This window comes from Muntiacus reevesi, chromosome X (genome assembly GCF_963930625.1).
Source record: "Muntiacus reevesi chromosome X, mMunRee1.1, whole genome shotgun sequence".
In the NCBI taxonomy this organism is placed as follows: Eukaryota; Metazoa; Chordata; class Mammalia; order Artiodactyla; family Cervidae; genus Muntiacus; species Muntiacus reevesi.
The window spans coordinates 65,383,833-65,405,070 of record NC_089271.1 but is presented as its reverse complement, the minus strand read 5'-3'; the positions used below and the strand labels follow the sequence as shown (position 1 = coordinate 65,405,070).

At 41.4% G+C, this 21,238-nt stretch overlaps 2 protein-coding genes and 1 pseudogene across 4 annotated transcripts in view; 1 reads left to right on the top strand and 2 right to left on the bottom strand.

Moving 5' to 3' along the window:
• PIN4 (peptidylprolyl cis/trans isomerase, NIMA-interacting 4) overlaps positions 1–21,238 on the bottom strand; it is a 1,195,450-nt gene that overhangs the window by 1,102,071 nt on the left and 72,141 nt on the right. The gene's annotated exons all lie outside the window — the stretch shown is intronic.
• Positions 6,833–10,705, top strand: RPS4X (ribosomal protein S4 X-linked). 2 transcript variants are annotated; one of them, XM_065916270.1, is made up of 6 exons: positions 6,833–6,980; positions 7,424–7,604; positions 7,827–7,924; positions 9,102–9,273; positions 9,711–9,868; positions 10,380–10,705. In XM_065916270.1, exons 1-6 carry the CDS (start codon positions 6,954–6,956, stop codon positions 10,479–10,481), a joined length of 738 nt encoding a protein of 245 aa, XP_065772342.1. In that variant the 5' UTR covers positions 6,833–6,953; the 3' UTR covers positions 10,482–10,705. The 2 variants fall into 2 exon arrangements, with proteins under 2 accessions (XP_065772342.1, XP_065772341.1); XM_065916269.1 differs by lacking the exon at positions 6,833–6,980 and adding an exon at positions 7,095–7,218.
• On the bottom strand, positions 14,514–14,692 carry LOC136154932 (U6 spliceosomal RNA; annotated as a pseudogene).

Here is a 21,238-nt window from a genome sequence, read left to right as displayed (position 1 = left end):
TTAACCAGTGGACCACCAGGGAAGTCCCTAAATGTACATTCTAAAATGGTCAAAATGGTAAATCTTATGTATTTGTTGTTGTTTAGTCACTAAGTCATGTCCCCATGGACTATAGCCTGCCAGGCTCCTCTGTCCATGGGATTTCCCAAGCAAGAATTCTGGAGTGGGTTGCCATTTCTTTCTCCAGGGGATCTTCCCAACCCAGGAATTGAACTTAGTCTCTTGTGTCTCCTGCATTGACAGGCAGATTCTTTACCACTGAGCCACCAGGGAACCCCAATTAAAAATTAAGTTAAAAAAACAACAACTGATTTAATATATGTTGGCCAGGGCATGGTGCAACTGGAACACTGAAAATGGGTATGTGAAACATTACAACCACTTTGGAAAACAGTTTGGCAATTTTTTCAAAAAGTTTAAACATACATCTGCCATATGACCTAGCCTTCCACTTACAGGTTTTCACCAAGAGAAATATAAACATTTGTTCATAAAAAAACTTGTATAGAAATATTCATAGCAGCTTCATCTGTAATTGCTTAAAACTGGAAACAACTCAAATGTATATCCACGGGTGAATGAGATAAACTAATTATGGTATACATACATACATACATACATGTGTATATGCATATATGTATACATGTACTATATGATGTATATGAGGAACTACTAAGCAATAAAAGAATAAACTATTGATACATGCAACAACATGAATGAATCTAAAAATAATTATGCTGAGTGAAAGATGTTAAACAAAAAAAGAGTACAGACTGGAATATTTCCACTTATGCAAAATTCAAGAAAATGCAGATTAATCAGTAGTGACAGAAAGCAGATCAACAGTTGCCTGGGAGTGCAGGGGGAGGAGCTTGACTGAGGGGTTACAAACAGACATGAGAAAACTTGGGCCTTATGGACATGTTCATTATCTTAGTGACAAATGGTTTCACTAGGTTTATACACACATGAAAATTTGTCAAACTGCATACTTTAAATACATGCCATTTACTATATGTTAATTATTCCTCAATAAAGCTGTCGAAAAAAACCCAAATTTCAGAAGGAAGCATTCAGAAGGGAACTGGAGCACTAATTCATTGACTGAGTCCCTATGTTCTATGCATTTGATACATCATCTCTCAAACTGAGTATGGTTATCCCTATTTTCCAAATAAAGCACCTATGATTCAGAGAAGTGAAGCCATTTACTCAAAGGCACACAGAGATAGATTCAAACCGTGCTCTTTCACCTCTGCCTCACTGTCTCACAGGAATGTGAGAAAGTGAGGAGAAGGCTGTGCTGGTTCATTGATTGCTGACAATAAATCGATCAGGGAAACTAAGGCATGAAGGGCTACTCTTTAAGATGAAGACTGAGGGGCTTGGACTGCTCCACTCGTGGTGTGACTTATGAACATGAACCACTCATACACATCCTTTTCCTTTGGCAATCTGGGACAGGATGCTGGGGATGTATGTACATCTCAGTTCCCTACTCATCGTCTTCCATGCCTACACTTACAGAAATAGAACCATGCACTACATGGTTTCACTTACGATATGTTAAAGCAGTTCTTACAAAACAATGAAGACAAAGATCATTTAATATATTGCAATGAGAAAATTGGTTAAGCATTTTGGGGAAAATAGATTTGTTTTCAGTTTATCTTTAATTTCATTTATCTTTATCAACCCCAAGTTGGTAAAGAACTAAATACATGTTATTAAATAGAATTGAGTATTTAGCAGATCCTTGAACTGAGAGTAACCTTCTAATCTTTGAATTGACAAGAAGAAATTACAAGAGTAAAGATAAACAGATTTGGCTATATAAAATTTTGAAACTTTGTACATAGAAAAATAAAATCAAAAGGAAAGTAATTGGTAAAAACATATGCCTCAAATATGACAAATGATGAACTTCTGTGTTCTGTAAAGCACCCATACAAATTGATCAGAAAAACATGTCCCCAAAGATTAATAGGCAGAGATACTTCACACAAGGGGAAATGGAATGAGTAAACAAGCATATGACAAAATGTTCAACCCCACTAGTGATTTTTTGAAGTGCAAATTAAAACAATTACGTTAGTAAAAGTTAAAAATAAGTGATTACATGAGTATAGTAAAATTGCAAGGCTGCTCTGAGGAAGGTCTTTGGCAATACACAATACCACTATCAAAGTATTCAGACCCTTAACACAGTGCTCCCTTTCCAACAGTTACTGCCAACCACTCCCATGGACTAAGCACAGATGCACCAGTTCTCCCAAATGGGAGTCTCCAGCCCAGATATCACACACCTGCGCTCAGGTTTGTGTCTATAAAGCATCTCCAGCTGGTCCTCCCCCTCAGTCCCACGTTGCACACACCAAACATGCCTCCTCCTAGCTCCCGGTGAATGTGCTACTGAGTCACCAAACCAGAAACTTGGGAATCATCCTAATTACCTCCCTGTCCCTCACCCCTGCACATATGTCATTTCCTAGTCAGATTCTGCCAATACTCCATCTGCAATGTCTTTTAAATCTGCCCCCTCCTCCTCCACCCCGCAGTCACGGACCTGGGTCTCGCCCTTCTGTTTCTTGCTTGCATTGTTGAAATAGCCCTGACCCATCTCCTCCCTGACCCAAACCAGTCACACTTCCTTCAAACCATTCTAAAAGAAGCAGTCAGTTATCTTTCTGAAGCACAAAGCTGATTTTGTCCTCTTTAAAATCTTTCAGTGACTCCTCCTTGTCTACCTACAGGCTAAGTCCAAATTCTTCAGATTTAACAGCCCTCCATGTTCCAAACTGCCTCACCACCATCTTTCCTCTGAAGAGCTTCTTCTAGCTTTCCATCCCCTTCCTCCCACCCTACCTCTCCACTGTAATGTGAATTCTTTGAGACCAGGAACTAGATCTTAATCATCTCTGTTTCCCTGGCTCATAATACAGAATTTGATTCAGAGTAGGTACTCAATAAATGTTGGGTGAAGGAATGGATTTATTCTAAGGAAGTTGTTCCACTGAAGGAAAAAGCCATATAAAGGAAACTATTCACTGTAGCAACACTCATAATAAAGAAAAAGCACTAAAAACTAAATGTTCAACAATAAGGAACTTTTATTAATTATGGGATATCCATTTAATGAAATATGACGCAGTTGTTAAAATACTCATTATAAGGATTATGTAGCAACTCAGAAAGTGCTTAGTATAATAAAAGCAGAATGCAAAATGGTCTGTATGCTAGGAGTAAAATTATGTAAAAGTATGCATGCACACAAACCGATCAGAACAAGAACAGGAACAAGAACAAATGAATACAGATGATGTGTTTAGGGTGTTTGGGGAGGTACTGTTTTGTGATTTTCTTAGCTCTTTCCCAATTCCCTTTATTGTTGTTAGAATGTCATTTGTGCATAAATACAAATTGACAGAGAAAAAAATATACTGGAAAAGGTGCTTTGATTCTGTCAGGTCCTTTGACAAGCTGTGGTACAAAAACAAACCAACCCTTGACCTGGGAGGCAAGAGATCAGCCTCCCGAACACATCCCCCACTCCTAACCAGTTGTGTGATCTTAAGTAACATCTTTGGCTTTAACCAGCCATTTCTCCTATTCTCAAGCCAGAAGTCCCATGGACTTTCCATGGAATTCCTCACCCCCAGGTGAACTCCCATCATTTCTGTTGGCTGCACCACCATCTTCCCAATGCCCTCAGACTGAAAACCTCAGAATACACCTTCTATTGTCTCACCAACTTCACTCTCTCTCTAATCCCCATCTCCAATCAATTGCCCCTTCTTGCCAATAATCGTCTATAGCATGGTTTACTATAGACCTAATTTTAGACAAAGAGGACTTCCTGTTCATCTAGTTAGTGGGTACTGTCTGATTGAAAAATGCCAACCATTTTTTCCTCTCTCTTGCTCCTCTGCAAACTACTGGGGGATGAAAAGGAGGGCAGAGACAGAGACAGGTAAAATGGAACCTCCTGGGTTAGGACTTTGACCTCATGGTCGGGGGAGGCCAGGCAGAGTCAGGGAGAGTATAGTGAGACTTGGCACAATGACTGGGATGTTGACTCAATTTGTTCATTCAACAAGTATTTACCAAGTGTTGGACATCACACTAACCTCTCTGTTAGGTGGCAAAGATGAATTAAGGCAGGCTCTTTAATGAAGATACTCACAGTCTAGTGGAGGACAGACAAAGAAACTAATTACAACCCAATCTGCTACTGTGTTGCCATTGAATTTGAACCGAGGATTCTGGGGCAGAAGAATGTGGCATGACTCTGCCTGAGGGGACCAGGTGCTCACAGAGCCAGAAGGACCTGAGCTGTATGCATCTCCAAGGCCGACTAGTGGGATTAGGTACCCAGGAAGAGTGCTGGGCTGTCCATGGCAGTTCCAAGCTGAGGGATCAACAGGTCCACTGTCAGGAGGCTTGAAAGAGGCAGTTTTGTCAGAGCAGTAACACCTTGGAGTGGCTTAAGCTTTGAGGTTTGGGATAGAGTAAAGGAGCAATGGGTGTCCTGATGAGCGCAGGAGGCAGGAGGTGAAAGGCAGAGGGACCTGAGGGGCCAGGCAGGAGACCCAAGGGCACTTTCAAAGTAGGGAAATTAGGTCTAAATTTTAGTTAGACAACCAGATGATCTCTAATGTCTCCTCTCTTCCCTGAGACTTTATGGTAAGTGCCAAATGCACTGTACAGAAATGGAGGGGCAGAGTTCAAGCAGAGATCCTACCCTCCCACCCCCTACACTCCACCCTGTCGGCAATCTGCAGAGAAGCCAGAGGGGAAAATATTGATTCTTCCCAACTTATAGTAAGGGCAGGTCGACTGGCTCCAGGGAACTCAGGAGAAGGAACAGACAAAACAGGTTTAAGGAAGAGTATTAGTTATTCATTTTAATGTATTCTTTAAAAATTTGTTTATTTGAAGTATAGTAGATTTACAAACGGAGAAGGCAATGGCACCCCACTCCAGTACTCTTGCCTGGAAAATCCCATGGATGGAGGAGCCTGGTAGGCTGCAGTCCATGGGGTCGCTAAGAGTCTGACAGGACTGAGCAACTTCACTTTCACTTCACTTTCATGCATTTGGAGAAGGAAATGGCAACCCACTCCAGTGTTCTTGCCTGGAGAATCCCAGGGACAGCGGAGCCTGGTGGGTTGACATCTGTGGGGTCACACAGAGTTGGACACGACTGAAGCGACTTAGCAGTAGCAGATTTACAAAGTTGTATTACTTTCAAGTTGTACAGAAAAGTGATTCAGATATATACATATAGACATATGTATATAGATATAGATATAATATTTTTCAGATTCTTTTCTACTACAGTTTATTACACGATATTAAATATAGTTCCCTGTGCTACACTGTAGGACCTTATTCATTTCAGTGTATTCTAGTGATTATACGGTCATGTATATGTGGGACTTAAAGTAGCCTCACTTTAGGCAAGAGAGCTTGTCTAACTCATCTTGGTCCAGCACCTAACACAGAATCAAGTGCTCCAGAGTGAAGTCGCTCAGTCGTGTCTGACTCTTTGCGACCCCATGGACTGTAGCCTACCAGGCTCCTCTGTCCATGGGATTTTCCAGGCAAGAGTACCAGAGTGGGTTGCCATTTCCTTCTCCAGAGGATCTTCCCGACCCAGGGATGGAACCCAGGTCTCCCGCACTGTAGGCAGACGCTTTACCGTCTGAGCCACCAGGGAAGTCCTCAAGCGCTCCAGAGGTCCTCAGCAAATACTGGAGGGATGAGGGCGGGAAAGGAGAGGGAGGAACTCGCCCTTGGGAGACACCCGTTTTTCCACGGTGGTTTCCAAGCCCCGGACCTCTGACCTCCCACCAGCAGGTGGCAAGATAGCCTCCTCGCCTGCCGTGAAAGGGCGGAGCTGGTAGGAGGGTCCAAGGCTCCTGCGCGCGCAGACTCGGGCCCCGTTTTCTCCGCTCGCCGGAAGAAGGCGGGCCTCTTTTCGTGCCTAGCGCAGCCATGGTAAGGCGGATTTTTGCGAGCTCTTGAAGGTCCATCAGCCTCCATCCTCCCAGGGCTGGGGCTGCCCGGGACTCCAGGACTCTCCCGGGGGGTGATCGGGCCGAGGCGAAGGGAGAGGGGCCTCGTGGGGTGGGCACAGGCGGGGTGGAGGGTGATAGCGAACACTAACTTTCAGCTCTAGAGGGAAATTGGTACTGCTGGCGGGAAGGCCTCGGTATCAGGGCTGGCCACACCCGGCCACGCATCATGCGGCCCTGGGAGGAGCGGCTTGCTTCCCAAACCGGAGACCCGGGTGGGCCCGGAGGAGAGACGTCTGGCCCGGGGCAGGAGAAGAGATTATTTCCGTCGTGTCTTTGGCACGCTCTGACTTTAGCTAATGTGATCGGTGAGATTCAGTATACAGCCTTGAAAAGGCTTCTGTTCGCACTTTAAGGTGAAAAATGATCTTAGCTACTTTAGAGTTTGAGGAAGCAACTATTGGTACGTGGTTGTGCCGGTATCTCAACAGCTAACACTTGAAAACCAGATATATTTCGAGAAGATTTCTGTTTGATATAGAAGCACAGATTGAGTTCTGGTCCATTTCTGTTGCTGGCTGGCTGTGTGCCTTGGAGTCCATCCCCTGGCTGTTTTCACCAGCAGTGTCCTAGTAAAAACATCCTCTAGAAGCATACACACTTTTAAGCAGTAATATATAAATAGCTTAGTAACAGGAAATACTGTTCTAAGAGACAGTAATCAATTAACAAAAAGGAAACTGGTTGCAGTTTGCGGCACCTGTAGTATTTGCTGTGTGTGTTTTTGTTGAAGAGGAAACAGTGCTGTTCTTTCGAGAATAATTGTGTAAGCTGTTCTTGAAAACACCTGAAACAATTTAACAGTATTAAAATCTGAAACTTTAGGCTCGGGGTCCCAAGAAGCACCTGAAACGCGTAGCAGCTCCAAAACATTGGATGCTGGATAAACTGACTGGTGTGTTTGTAAGTATCATTATATTGTAACTATGTTTCTTTACGTTGTATGTTTGAGACATTTTGTACTGTTTCTTTATGTGTCAGCTCCAAAACATTGGATGCTGGATAAACTGACTGGTGTGTTTGTAAGTATCATTATATTGTAACTATGTTTCTTTACGTTGTATGTTTGAGACATTTTGTACTGTTTCTTTATGTGTCAGCTCCAAAACATTGGATGCTGGATAAACTGACTGGTGTGTTTGTAAGTATCATTATATTGTAACTATGTTTCTTTACGTTGTATGTTTGAGACATTTTGTACTGTTTCTTTATGTGTCGGATATCCCTGATTACTGTATGGGAAAATGTTTCTTTCACTGCCTGCCAGAAGTCCTTTTGGGGTCAGGGCAGTCTGAATCTCGGGACTTGAGAGGTACCTTTTTAAAAATAAAGTTATCATTTTGCAGGCCCCTCGTCCATCTACCGGCCCCCACAAGCTAAGGGAATGTCTCCCCCTAATCATTTTCCTAAGGAATAGACTTAAGTATGCCCTAACTGGAGATGAAGTAAAGAAGATCTGCATGCAGCGTTTCATTAAGATCGATGGCAAAGTTCGCACAGATATAACCTACCCTGCTGGTTTTATGGGTAAGTGGTTAGTGGTGGGCACTTGGTGGCCCCTTTGATATTTTTTTTAGTCTTTTTTTTTAAATTTCGCTCTCTAAAAAGGTGGTCGTATTATTAAATCCTGGTGAACTTCTGTCAGTCGTTGGTATTCGAAATGGGAAGCATATGGATTTTTTTTTCCTTATGTGTGGTTATTGCTCAGCATGGTCTACTGTAGTAACCTTAGTTATTGTTTGATATCAGATGTCATCAGCATTGATAAGACTGGAGAGAATTTTCGTTTGATCTATGACACCAAGGGTCGCTTTGCTGTTCATCGTATTACACCTGAGGAGGCCAAGGTGAGTGGAGCAAGCAGGCTGGGCTGTTGTTTTAAAGTACTTGATTCTAAGTTACAGCCTGAATTAAGTACATGGGCTGATCCATTGTGGTGAGGTAGGTATATTAGGATTCTTTATAATCTTATACCTGGAAACACCTAGTCCAGTTAGCATCCTCAACAGATTGTTACCTTTTTTTTCATCACAGAAATGAATTCACACTGAACAGTGACTTCTGGTTGCTGGTGTATTTTTGTTTGAGGCAAGGAGAGTGACTTCTAGAAATGTTTGAGTATCTGAAGTGTGGGTCCTTTTAAGAATAAGGGACTGGAAAACCCAATGTCTAGTCTAGTCCAGTCCAGTCAGCCTTTTGTCTAGCTTTACTCGGGGGAGGGGAAAGGTATTAATGGAAAGGACCAATAACCTTCAGGGCACTAATTTGAGATAATGCAAAAGGTTACAGACATTGATTATTTAATCCAGTTTGTTGTGGTTTTCTGTATAAGTTCATGGCTTTTTCCATTATTGGCTGTAAATGAAGGTTAATTCAATTGGGTGATTCAGCTCCTAATTTCCTTAGCTGCATTGTTACCAGCAGGCTGGAGAGCTTGTCCAATGGAATCAAGGTGATTTGATTCATTTAAAGAATCTTTTGGGGAGTGAAAAATCCAAAAGTGAAATGGTTTGTGAAATAGTTGATTCGATGAACTGGTAATGCAATTGCAAGTTTGTGAGACAAAATTCAATTGTGAAAAAACAAAAACTCGATTGTGATGTAGAGGGAGCCATTAAGAGGCACTTGTTAGCTGGGTGAGTTAGGAGGGAAGAATTCAAGCTGTCCCAGACTTAACCTGAGAAAGGGGCTGTAACTTGCATTTGAGGGGGGAGGAAATGGTAGTGATTAGCCCACCTGGTAGTTCCCAGATTGTGAGGCCTCCAGTTGCTTGAACTTTTAGCCTTGGGGTTGATACAGTGCTACAAAGAAAACACATAAGAAATAAGGAAGATTAATCTAGAAGGGGGGGCAGTGTGCAAGATGAATTTATTGGGGAGTGGGAAGAAAAGTCAAGAACACCATTATTCAGCTATAGTTCTTTAGCTGCTGGTTACATCTTCAAGGTGGTGACAACTGTCATTGTACTCTGGAGCATAGTACCTGTGAGCTAGACTGATGTGGCTGACCCTTGTGTGTTTCTAGTATAAATTGTGCAAAGTAAGAAAGATATTTGTGGGGACAAAAGGAATCCCTCATCTGGTAACCCATGATGCTCGCACCATCCGTTACCCTGATCCCCTCATCAAGGTGAATGACACCATTCAGATTGACTTGGAGACTGGCAAGATTACTGATTTCATCAAATTTGACACTGGTAAGCAGCCTCTGCTACATAGGCCTTCCCTTTAGGCAGAATTCTCATAGGCAGGCATAAGAGCTGTACTTTGCTTTTATTTTTTTTTTTAATTGATTGAATCTAGGACTTGTACAAGGCCTGGGTACAGGGTTTTATTTTTTGGGTTCGTGGTCTAATATGCACTTAATTAGCAACCAAAGCTAGATGTCTTTTGTTGATATAGTAACAGACTGGGAATGGGCAAGTCTTTTAAGAAATGAACATGTGGAAAAGCAAAGCCTTGTGTCATTGTAGTTTTGTGGTGGCCATGAGGGAACTGAGATACAGCCTTTTGTAATTGACTCATCCCCCAAATCTGTTCACAACAGTAGCAGAAAATTAATTGTACTTTGAAAGATTAACAACTTTGTTTGAAACCTATCTCTCTCATTGACTACCATTTCCTTCCTATATAGGTAACCTGTGCATGGTGACTGGAGGTGCTAACCTGGGAAGAATTGGTGTGATTACAAACCGGGAGAGACATCCAGGTTCTTTTGATGTAGTTCATGTGAAAGATGCGAACGGCAACAGCTTTGCCACACGGCTCTCAAACATTTTCGTTATTGGCAAAGTAAGTCTGGGTTTCTCTAGTCCAGGGAAACCTGTAAAATGCTGGGATTGTAGCTCCTGGTTGCTGCTAAACCTGTTATAAATAAAGCCTCCTCTGGGAGAGGGCTCACAGCAGGGCTGAGGCAAACCTGTGCCTTTTCAGCATCACAGAAGGGGGGGGGGGACTGGATTACCTGGGTTGGTGAAAAGTGCCAGTAATGGAATGAATATACCTTATAGTTTGGCTCTTTAATTTGTACCTGTGGGAGATTGTAGGGGGAGGTAAGCTAATGCTTGGCCTTGGGCACAATTTCAATATATCTAAGACTAATTATGATATTAGGATATTGTAATTTGCATTCACATACATGGGCGAACAATTTTAAATGGATATTTCAGATAAATGACTACCTGACTGTTGCTGAGTGCTTTCACAAACAGGCTTCTCTTCCTCTTGACAAACATAAACGTAGCATGTGCCAGCCTGTTAATGGTGTATAGCAGGTTTTGATTCCCCTTGTTTTCTCCTCCAGGGCAACAAACCGTGGATCTCTCTTCCCCGTGGAAAGGGTATTCGCCTTACCATTGCTGAGGAGAGAGATAAGAGATTGGCAGCCAAACAGAGCAGTGGATAAAATGATCTCTATGTGATGTGATTGGAAAAATCTTTGTGCTTAATTAAAGATAATACCAAGTGATTAATAACATCTTTGGTGTTTGCTATGGTTTGGGTTTTGGTTTGTTTTCTTGCTTTGAATTTTCAGGCAGGCTTGGCATTCTGGGATATGATGTCTCTTATAGACTAGACTTCAATGATTTGTAGGAGAACATATTAAACCTTGGCAAGAAGGAGAAACAACTAACTAATAATTATTTTATACATAGTATCTTTTTTTAATCCCCCTCTTTTCTCTGATCTTTATTGCACTACCCCATATATAAGCCTGGCTCATCTGTTTACCCACTTCTGTGCCCAGCTTGCCAAATGGCAGGGTTAAAATGTCTAGTTTCAAATACAGGTCATCATAAAGGTCTGGGCTCTTGTTGCCAAGCAGTACACTTGCTTGGACTTTTGTCTTTATCATTTTCCAGCTACTGTAGCATTCAGTCCTCAACTCCATTTCTCAGGACTGCAAAATCATGTTTTTACCAGTCTTGGGAGGTGCCTCTGTTGGCAAGGGGCCAGCAGTTGACCTATTCCTCATTTCAAACTCTGGGCTTCTTAAAAGTGTCAATTACCCTGTGTTGTGATATCAACCAGCATGTCTTCCTGCCAAGACCTAAAACCACTTTGGCTTCCCATAGCAGAACTCTTTGATCTTTATGTGGGGGCAGGGCAGGGGAAGGGATGGCTGTCCTGTGTGTTGGATGTTGGGCAGCATCCCTGGCCCCTAACCCACTAGAACAGCCCTTTTATTCCTGGTTGTGATAATCAGAAACTGACTTGAGATAATGCCAGATCCCCCAGAGGAGCAAAATGCCCATGTGTTAACCACTGCCCTGTATATATCACCATCACCTTCACATAACGTCTAGCTACAGACTGCTCAAAACAACTAAATCTCCCTTTCCCCTTGTGGCAGGATTTGGAGTGAAAAACAGTTTTTCTTTTCTTCATCTGAGGTAAAATGAACCTGTGAAATCACTGCAAATTTAACCGGGCATGTCTACTGATATACCTGGTACCCAGGCCTGTGGGCCCAGTGGACCAGGAAGCCTGCTGAGGAACTGTATCTTGGGGCAGCATCCCTTTCCCCAGGCTGAGTCCTGGGCTTGGAGTCAGGGGTCCCCCAGACCCAGATTTGGCCCCACAGGGCATCCCTGCCTTCCATATTGCAAACTAAAGCACAACTTGGGGCCAATGGAACTCTGCTTAAGCAGCCTAAAGGGAATTTCTGCAGAACTGGGTCCAGCCAAACAGAGGGGTGCAGAAAAGTGCTTGCCGGGCACATGCTACTTAAGCCTTCTCTTGCCAAGAGTGGAGCTTATCCAGAAGCAGTTATGAGGGGCCAGATCAGAAGTAATGTGTATGGTGCCCCTTGAGAAATGGAGACTAAAGGACTAGAAGGCAGGGGTCCCTGAATGCAGCTGGATTCTCTTCCTGCCACCCTGTTCAGTGCACTTCTTCCTAGGTTTGTCCTGTCTCAGCAGACAATGGAAATGATTTGTTGAAGTTTAGTTAAGGAACCAAAGCAAATATGGAGGAGGAGAGGCCTCCAAGTTGGTTCTTTCCACAAGTACAGTTGTTTCCTAGATACTCACTGGGCCACCCATCTTGTCCAAATGGGGAATTTATGGTACTTGGCTGCATTCTCACATCACCAGGGTTATTTTAATTAATTAATTTATTTATTTGGCTATGTTGGGTTTTAGTTGCAGCACACGGAATCTAGTCAAAGCTATGGTTGTGTATGGATGTAAGAGTTGGACTATAAAGAAAGCTGAGTCCTGAAGAGTTGATGCTTTTGAACTGGGGTGTTGGAGAAGGCTCTTGAGGGTCCCTTGGTCTGCAAGGAGATTCAACCAGTCAATCCTAAAGGAAATCAATCCTGAATATTCATTGGAAGGACTGATTGATGCTGAAGCTAAAACCCCAATACTTTGGCCACCTGATGCAAAGAATTGACTCATTGGAAAAGACCCTGATGCTGGGAAAGATTGAAGGCAGGAGAAGGGGACAACGGTGAGATGGTTGGATGGCATCACTGACTCGATGGACACAAGCTTGAGCAAGCTCTGGGAGTTGGTGATGGACAGGGAAGCCTGGCGTGCTGCAGTCCATGGGGTCACAGAGAGTTGGACACAACTGAGCAACTGAACTGAACACAGAATCTTTAGCTGTGGCATGTGGGATCTAGTTTCCTGAGCAGGGATTGTACCCGGGCCCCTTGCACTGGGAACGCAGAGTCTTAGCCATTGGACTACAGAAAAGTCCCTTTTACAACCTAAGTTTATTTTGGTTTTTTATTTGTTAAACTAGCACAGGGATTTTTTTTTTAAAGCAACTAGCCCCAATGTGCAGATTTCCATCCTCACACCAGGTTGTATCACTTGACTTAGCCCAAAGCAGCCTGTATCATTGGAATGAGCTATAGTTTACAAATAATATGGCTTGGGTCATTGTAGGCTTTTTAAGACTTCCAGTTTGATTCATAAAATCCACGGCTGATTCATGTCAATGTATGACAAAAACCACTACAATATTGTAAAGTAATTAGCCTCCAACTAATAAAAATAAATGGAAAAAAATCTTAGAGCTGAAGAGAACCTTGGAAATCATCTCAGCAGAAAGGCAAATAGTCCCGAGATAAAAATGACTGCAGTGAGCAGACTTGTGGGAGTTTGATTTACTTCCCTTGTGCTTTCAGCAGACTGGGCCTCGTGGTCGGCTCAGGGCAGCACGGTACAGATTTGAATGACAGCAAGAATACAAACAGCTAAGACTTGTGTAGAACTTTATAGTCTACAAGAGCCCTCTTGATTTTTTTGAGATCCTGTGTGTTTGTTGCAAACCAGATATTACAGGAAGAGCCATAGCCAACCCTCTGGCCCCTGACCTAAGCCAATCAGTTCTATCCAAAGTCTTTTCCATCTCATGTCACAACAAATTCCATCTTACCAGTTACTCAAGTCAAACACTTTGGATGTGTCCTCACTTTGACTCCTTTTCTCATGCTCCACACATAATTTTCATAATTTTATTAGAAAATTCTGTTGGCTCTCCCTTCAAAATGCATGATAATCATAATGAGTCTTTATCTTTCTGTGATAAATACTGAAGGATTTGCAGAAGAAATGACAAGCAATCTGAGATTTGCTTTAAAATAATCTAGTGAGTAGGCAATATCAATGAAACAAGATTGACCACATACTGATAATGTTGAAGCTGGGTAATGGGTCCATGGGGTTTGCTACACCAGTCACAACACTTTTGTATATGTTTGACGTTTTTCACAGTAAACTTATAAAGGGACAAATAGATAAATGCTATGGTGTGTGCCCTCCCCATTCACACTACCCCCTGAACAATATCAGACCATTTCTCATCACCTGCATTGCTACTACCCTGATCTGAGCCACCAACAACTCTCACCTACATTATAGATTATAGCATTAACCCAAGACTGGCTTCCTGGCTTTGTGGGATCTTAGTTCCCCAACCAGGGATCGAACCCACGACCCCTGCAGTGGAAGTGCAGAATTCTAACCACTGTATAGCTAGGGAAGTCTTAGAGGGATACTGTTTAAAATAAGTCAGCTCAGATCACTCATTTGCCCAGAGGCCCCAGTGGCTTCCATTTTACTCAGACTAAAAACCATAGTCAACACAAGGTCCCATGAGGCCTCCCACAGTCTGGCCTCTGACTTCATTTCCTACTACTCTCCCCCTGCTCAATCTGTGCCAGTCACACTGGCCTCCTGCTGTTTCTTTTTTGTTTGTTTTGGTATTGTTTTTAGTGTTTTGTTTCTGCTACTGTTTCTAGAACTAGAGAAGTACTCTACTGTCTTAGCACCTTACATGGACTCTTTTTTCTTAATATATATATATATATTTTATTGAAATGTAGTTGACTTAAAATATTTCAGGTTTACAGCAAAGTGATTCAGTTATACACATACACATATATTATTTTTCAGATTATTTTCCATTATAGGTTATTATAAGAAAAAATATGGAATGTGTCATGAATTTGTGTCATCCTTGCACAGTTCAGTTCAGTTCAGTTGCTCAGTCGTGTCCGACTCTTTGCGACCCCATGAACCGCAGCACTCCAGGCCTCCCTGTATCAGGCTAATCTTCTCTTTATTGTTCCAGTTTTAGTATATGTGCTGCTGAAGTGAACACATGGACTCTTTTTTCATACAGCTAGTTTATATGATAAACTTTTTCAGATATTGTGTTGGTCAAAATGTTCATTTTTTTTTTCTGTAAGATGGCTCTAGTAGCTCTTAACTTCATTTTAAACAATTTTGTTAGCTTGTATTGTGACAGCTGTCATATCAGTGTGCACTTTTAAAAAATTCATCAAAATTGGTGTATTTTGTGTAGCCATTTTAATACTGAAGATGGACGGAAAAAAGCAACATTTTCGGCATATAATGCTTTTATTATTCAAGAAAGGTAAAAATGCACCTGAAACACACACAAAAAAGATTTGTGCAGTGTATGGACGTATCAAATACGTCAGAAGTAATTTGTGAAGTTTTGTGTTGGAGATTTCCCATGGTCGAGTGCTCCATGGTTAGGTAGACAAGTTGAAGTTGATAGTGATCAAATCAAGATATTCATTGAGAGCAATCAATGTTTATATCACATGGGAGATAGCCAGCATACTCAAAATACCCAGACCAAGGGCTGAAAATCATTTACACCAGCTTGGTTATGTTAATCGTTTTGATGTTTGGGTTCCACAAAAGTTAAGCAAAAGAAAAATAATCTTCTTAAACATATTTCCGAATGCAATTCTATACTTAAACATAACAAAATTTTCTTCCCAATTTAAAAACAAATTGTGATGGATAATGAAAAATGTATACTGTACAATACTGTGGAATAGAAGAGATCATGGGGCAATCAAAATGAACAACTGCCAAGCTCATCAAAGGCCAGTCTTCATCCAAAGAAGGTGACAGTGTGTGTACAGTGGGATTGGAGTCCTTTATTATGAACTCCTTCCAGAAAACCAAATGATAATTCCAACAAGTACTGCTCCTAGTTAAACCAACTGAAAGCAACATTCAACTACTTTCCAGAAAAGTATCTGGAATTAGTCAACAGAAAATGCATAATCTTCCATCAGGATAACTCAAGACCACATTTTCTTTTGGTGACAAGGCAAAAATGGTTACGGCGTGGCTGGGAAGTTCTGATTCATCCACCATATTCACCAAGACATTGCACCTTCAGATGCTCATTTATTTTGGTTTTCACAAAATTCTCTTAATGGAAAATATTTCCACTCCTTGGAAGACTGTAAAAGCCACCTGGAATGGTTCTTTGCTCAAAAAGTTAATAAGTTTTGGGGAAATTGAATTATGAAATTCCCTGGAAAATGCAGAAGGTAGTGGAACAAAATGGTGACTACATTGTTCAGTAAAGTTCTTGGTGAAAATGAAATGTGTCTTTTCACATCACATTAATGGGTGACCCACAAACTGGAGAACAATAATACCGAAGAAGTTTTCCCACTGTTGTGAAGGTTCTGAACCCCATATCAGGATTCACAGCCTGGGGATACAACAAAGGGGCTGGGAATCCCCAAGGAATCTGACCTTGAAGGCCAGTGAGATTTGATTATAGAACTCCCACAGAACTGAGGGAAACGGAGACTCCAGTCTTGAAGGGCACAAACAAAATCTTGCGTGCACCAAGACCCAGAGGAAAGGAGTAGTGACTCCACAGAAGATTGAACCAAAACTACACGCTACTGTTGGAGGGCCTCCTGTGGAGGCATGGGTTGGCAGGGGCTTACCACAGGGACAGGGACATGGGCAGCAACAGGCCTGAAAAGTCCCCCTTGGTGTCCCCCATAGAGCCTGTAGACCCCAGAACTGCATTGCCTCAGGCCAAACAACTACCAGGGAGGGAGCACAACCCCACCTTTTAGCAGATAATCGGATTAAAGCTTTACTGAGCAAGGCCCGCCAGAGCAAGAGCAGTTATTCCCATGCCAGTCCCTCTGATCAGGAAGCTTACACAAACCTCTTCACCTCCTCCATCAGAGGGCACACAGAAGAAGCAAGAAGAAGCACAGTCCCACAGTGGCTAAAATAAAAACTTTATTCCAGAAAGTTAATCACGATGATAAAGCAGAAAGTTGTGTCTCAGATGAAGGGACAAGATAAAACCTGAGAAAAACAACTAAATGAAGTGGAGATAGGCAGTTTTCCAGGAAAAAGAATTCAGAATAATGATAGTGAAGATGATCCAGGATCATGGGAAAACAATGGAGAAGATGCAAGAAATGTTTACCAAAGACCCAGGAGAACTAAAGAACAAACAAATGGAGATGAACAATACACTAGAAGGAATCAATAGCAGAATAACTGAGGCAGAAGAATGGATAAATGACCTGGAGGACAGAATGGTAGAAGTCACTGCCACAGAACAGAATATTAAAAAAAAAAAAAGAATGAAAAAAAATGAAGACAGCCTAAGAGACCAGTTTAGTTCAGTTGCTCAGTCATATCCGACTCTTTGCGACCCCATGGACTGCAGCACGCCAGGCTTCCCTGTTCATCACCAACTCCTGGAGCTTGCTCAAACTCATGTCCATCGAGTTGGTGATGCCATCCAACAATCTCATCCTCTGTTGTCCCCTTCTCCTCCTGCCTTCAATCTTTCCCAGCATCAGGATCTTTTCCAATGAGACAGTTCTTTGCATCAGGTGGCCAAAGTATTGGAGCTTCAGCTTCAGCATCAGTCCTTCCAATGAATATTCAGAATTTCCTTTAGGATTGACTGGTTTGATCTTCTTGCTGTCCAAGGGACTCTCAAGAGTCCTCCAACACCACAGTTCAAAAGTATCAATTCTTCAGTGCTCAGCTTTCTTTATAGTCCAACTCTCATATCCATACATGACTGCTGGAAAAACCATAGCTTTGACTATATGGGCCTTTGTTGGCAAAGTAATGTCTCTGCTTTTTAATATGCTGTCTAGGTTGGTCATAACTTTTCTTCTAAGGAGCAAGCATCTTTTAATGTCATGGCTGCAATCACCACCTGCAGTGATTTTGGAGCCCAAGAAAATAAAACTTGTCACTGTTTCCATTGTTTCCCCATCTCTTTGGCATGAAGTGATGAGACTAGATGCCATGATCTTAGTTTTTTGAATGTTGAGTTTTAAGCTAGCTTTTTCACTCTCCTCTTTCACTTTCATCAAGAGGCTCTTTAGTTCCTCTTTGCTTTCTGCCGTAAGATATGTCATCTGCATATTTGAGGTTATTGATATTTCTCCCGGAAATCTTGATTCCAGCTTGTGCTTCATGAAGCCTGGCATTTTGCATGATGGAGTCTGCATATAAGTTAATTAAGCAAGGTGACAACATACAGCCTTGATGTACTCCTTTCCCAATTTGGAACCAGTCTGTGGTTCCATGTCCGGTTCTAACTGTTGCTTCTTGACCTGCATACGGATTTCTCAGGAGACATGTAAGGTGGTCTGGTCATCCCATCTCTTGAAGAATTTTCCACAGTTGTAATCCACACAGTCAAAGGCTTGGTGTAGTCAATAAAGCAGAAGTAGATGTTTTTCTGGAACTCTCTTGCTTTTTCTATGATCCAATGGATGTTGGCAATTTGATCTCTGGTTCCTCTGCCTTTTCTAAATTCAGCTTGAACATCTGGAAGTTCTTGGTTCATGTACTGTTGAAGCCTGACTTGGAGAATTTTGAGCATTACTTTGCTAGCGTGTGAGATGAGTGCAATTGTGAGTTAGTTTAAACATTCTTGGCATTACCTTTCTTTGGGATTGGAATGAAAACTGACCTTTTCCAGTCCTGTGGCCACTGCTAAGTTTTCCAAATTTGCTGGCATATTGAGTGCAGCACTTTAACAGCATCATCTTTTAGGATTTGAAATAGCTCAACTGGAATTCCATCACCACCGCTAGCTTTGTTTGTAGCGATGCTTCCTAAGGCCCACTTGACTTTGCATTCCAGGATGTCTGACTCTAGGTGAGTGATCACACCATTGTGGTTATCTAGGTCATGAAGATCTTTTTTGTGCAGCTCTTCTGTGTATTCTTGCCACCTCTTCTCAATATCTCCTGCTTCTGTTAGGTCCGTACCATTTCTGTCCTTTATTGTGCCCATCTTTGCATGAAATGTTCCCTTGGTATCTCTAATTTTCTTGAAGAGATCTCTATGAGTCTTTCCCATTCTATTGTTTTCCTCTATTTCTTTGCATTGATCATGGAGGAAGGCTTTCTTATTGCTCCTTGCTATTCTTTGGAGCTTAGCATTCAGATGGGTATATCTTGATCACTGCCTCCATATTACCTTGGGTAACTAGATACCCAAGTGGGATGCTATCTTCTCAGTTCCATTCAGTTCAGTTCAGTTCAGTTGCTCAGTTGTGTCTGACTCTTTGAGACCCATGGACTGCAACATGCCAGGTCTCCCTGTCCAGCACCAACTCCTGGAGTTTACCAAAACTCATGTCCATTGAGTCGGTGATGCCATCCAACCACCTCATCCTCTGTCATCCCCTTCTCCTCCTGCCTTCATTTTTTCCTAGCATCAGGGCCTTTTCCAATGAATCAGTTCTTCGTATCAGTGTGGCCAAAGTATTGGAGCTTCAGCTTCAGCATTGTCCTTCCAATGAATATTCAGGGTTTTCCTTTAGGATTGACTGGTTTGATCTTCTTGCAGTCCAAGGGACTCTCAAGAGTCTTCTCCAACACAACAGCCCAAAAGCATCAATTCTTCAGTGCTTAGCTTTCTTTATGGTCCAATTCTCACTCTCTTTTCAGGGAGGACTTATCCATCCTAAATCAGGGGAATCCACTCACATGACCCCAGGTTGTTGAGCCTGGAAAATTCTCCAAACCCAAAGATCAATTCTAAAGTTCAAAGAGAGAATGAAAAATGAAAAAATTTGAGTTGTTCAGGCAGGAGTTTGTGAGTCAAATTTTTTCTCTATCGCTTTGCCTTCTGAGGATGTGGTACTGTCTGGATAATAAATGAATAATTATCATAAAAACAATAAAAACAAATGTTCCCTAGAGACAACAAATAGCTTTTAACAGCAACAACAACAGAAAGAAGAAACTTCTCAATGACCAACAGATTTTCAGTTTATTCCAGAGACTTTTATAGGGATATGCTCTTGTATTTTTCTCAGCTTTTCTAGCAATGTTGAACATGTATAATTAGTGATGTGCTGGTAAGTCTTTAACATCCAGCTCTCTGGAAAAATAATGTGTGTGTATAAACATAGGTTAATTGTAAATTTTACTGATAAAAAGGATGTATATCACAACTTGAAAATAAAAGTAGGCAAGATTCTTTACTGTGAATTCCATATAGTCAGTTGATGCTCACAAAATGTTTACAATGATTTTTGCCAAACTCTTATATCCATGTCAACCTATCATCTTGGTTGCAGTTGACAAAGAAATGTAGTTTTCAAAAGAGTGTTGGTTGATATTTTTGTTTGTATTGACAAACAAGGCAAAAGTGAAACAATCAAGACCTATGTTAGGGCTTCACTCACTTGTCAATGATGGGAACAACTTATTTGCTGAACCAGATAACAGTTTTCAAATATTGAGTGTTTCCATAATTTTTTGTACAATTTAATAGCTACAAAACACAACACATTTCTAAGTTTTATCAGCATTTTGAGATTTTTTTCCATCAGTTCCTTAATGCTAGACAATCAGCAAAATAGTTAACCAATTCTGACTTGTAATGTTTACCAATTTCCATGGCTAATTTCAAGTTACCACCATGATCAGGCAGCTGGGAAGAAGCATGAAGTAGCATGCCATTATCACATTTCCACCACTCGGATATAACAGGTGCAAATAACTTCAAGGTTATAGGTAATAGTAAAATGTAGTAAAATAATTAATAAATGAGTTTTTAATATTTACTTATTACCTTTGTATTAAATATAATTCACTTAATTGTAAGTTTATATATTAACATTTAGAAACTTTTTAGTATTTACAATATTGTATTAGTTTCAAGTGTACAAAAGAGATGCAATATTTTTATAGATTATACTCCATTTAAAGTTATTACAAAATAATGGCTATCTTTTCCTGCACTGTACAATATATTTTTGTTGCTAATTTATTTTATACATAGTTGTTTGTATCTCTTAATCCCACACCCCTACTTTCCTCTCTTTTATATTTTTATGTCGCCCCTCCCTCTCTTTTATATTTTTAAAATAAAAGCTATTTTTAACAAGTGGCTCAGGAAATTCCTGAAAATTTATCAGTTGGCTCTGGTGAGCTGGTATGAGCCCACTTCAGCACAGCCCAGTGGGTCATGCTGAGATCCAGCTGACTGCTCTGGTCCTGTTGAATGTGCCTCCTCGGGACCTCTCACATATGCCCTCCTTCTCCATCGTTTTGGCCACCTCTGCCATAGGCAACTTCCTATGCTCCCACCTGAGTTGTGTCACTTCCTCTTCAAAAGCTCTTGTTTAAATGCACTGTCTGTAGAATCAAATCCAAATAGCTGGACTACCCTTGCAAGCCTTCCCACCCCCACACTGCACAATGTGATCCTAAGCTATTTTTTTTTTTTTTTGATCCTAAGCTATTTTTTCAATAGGAGACAACACACTAGCTCCAGACTCCCAGGTTTCTAATTCTCCACAACTTCACTCTTGGAGTCAGACCCACATAATCACCTGATCACCTGCCACCCGGAGTCT

Bases quoted from the DNA above. Each gene is read 5' to 3' on its own strand.
- RPS4X (XM_065916269.1), top strand. From the start codon at position 7,123: ATGTTTCTTTACGTTGTATGTTTGAGACATTTTGTACTGTTTCTTTAT. The intron at 7,219-7,423 runs GTAAGTATCATT...ATCATTTTGCAG, and splicing joins ATAAACTGACTGGTGTGTTT to GCCCCTCGTCCATCTACCGG. The intron at 9,274-9,710 runs GTAAGCAGCCTC...CTTCCTATATAG, and splicing joins TTTCATCAAATTTGACACTG to GTAACCTGTGCATGGTGACT.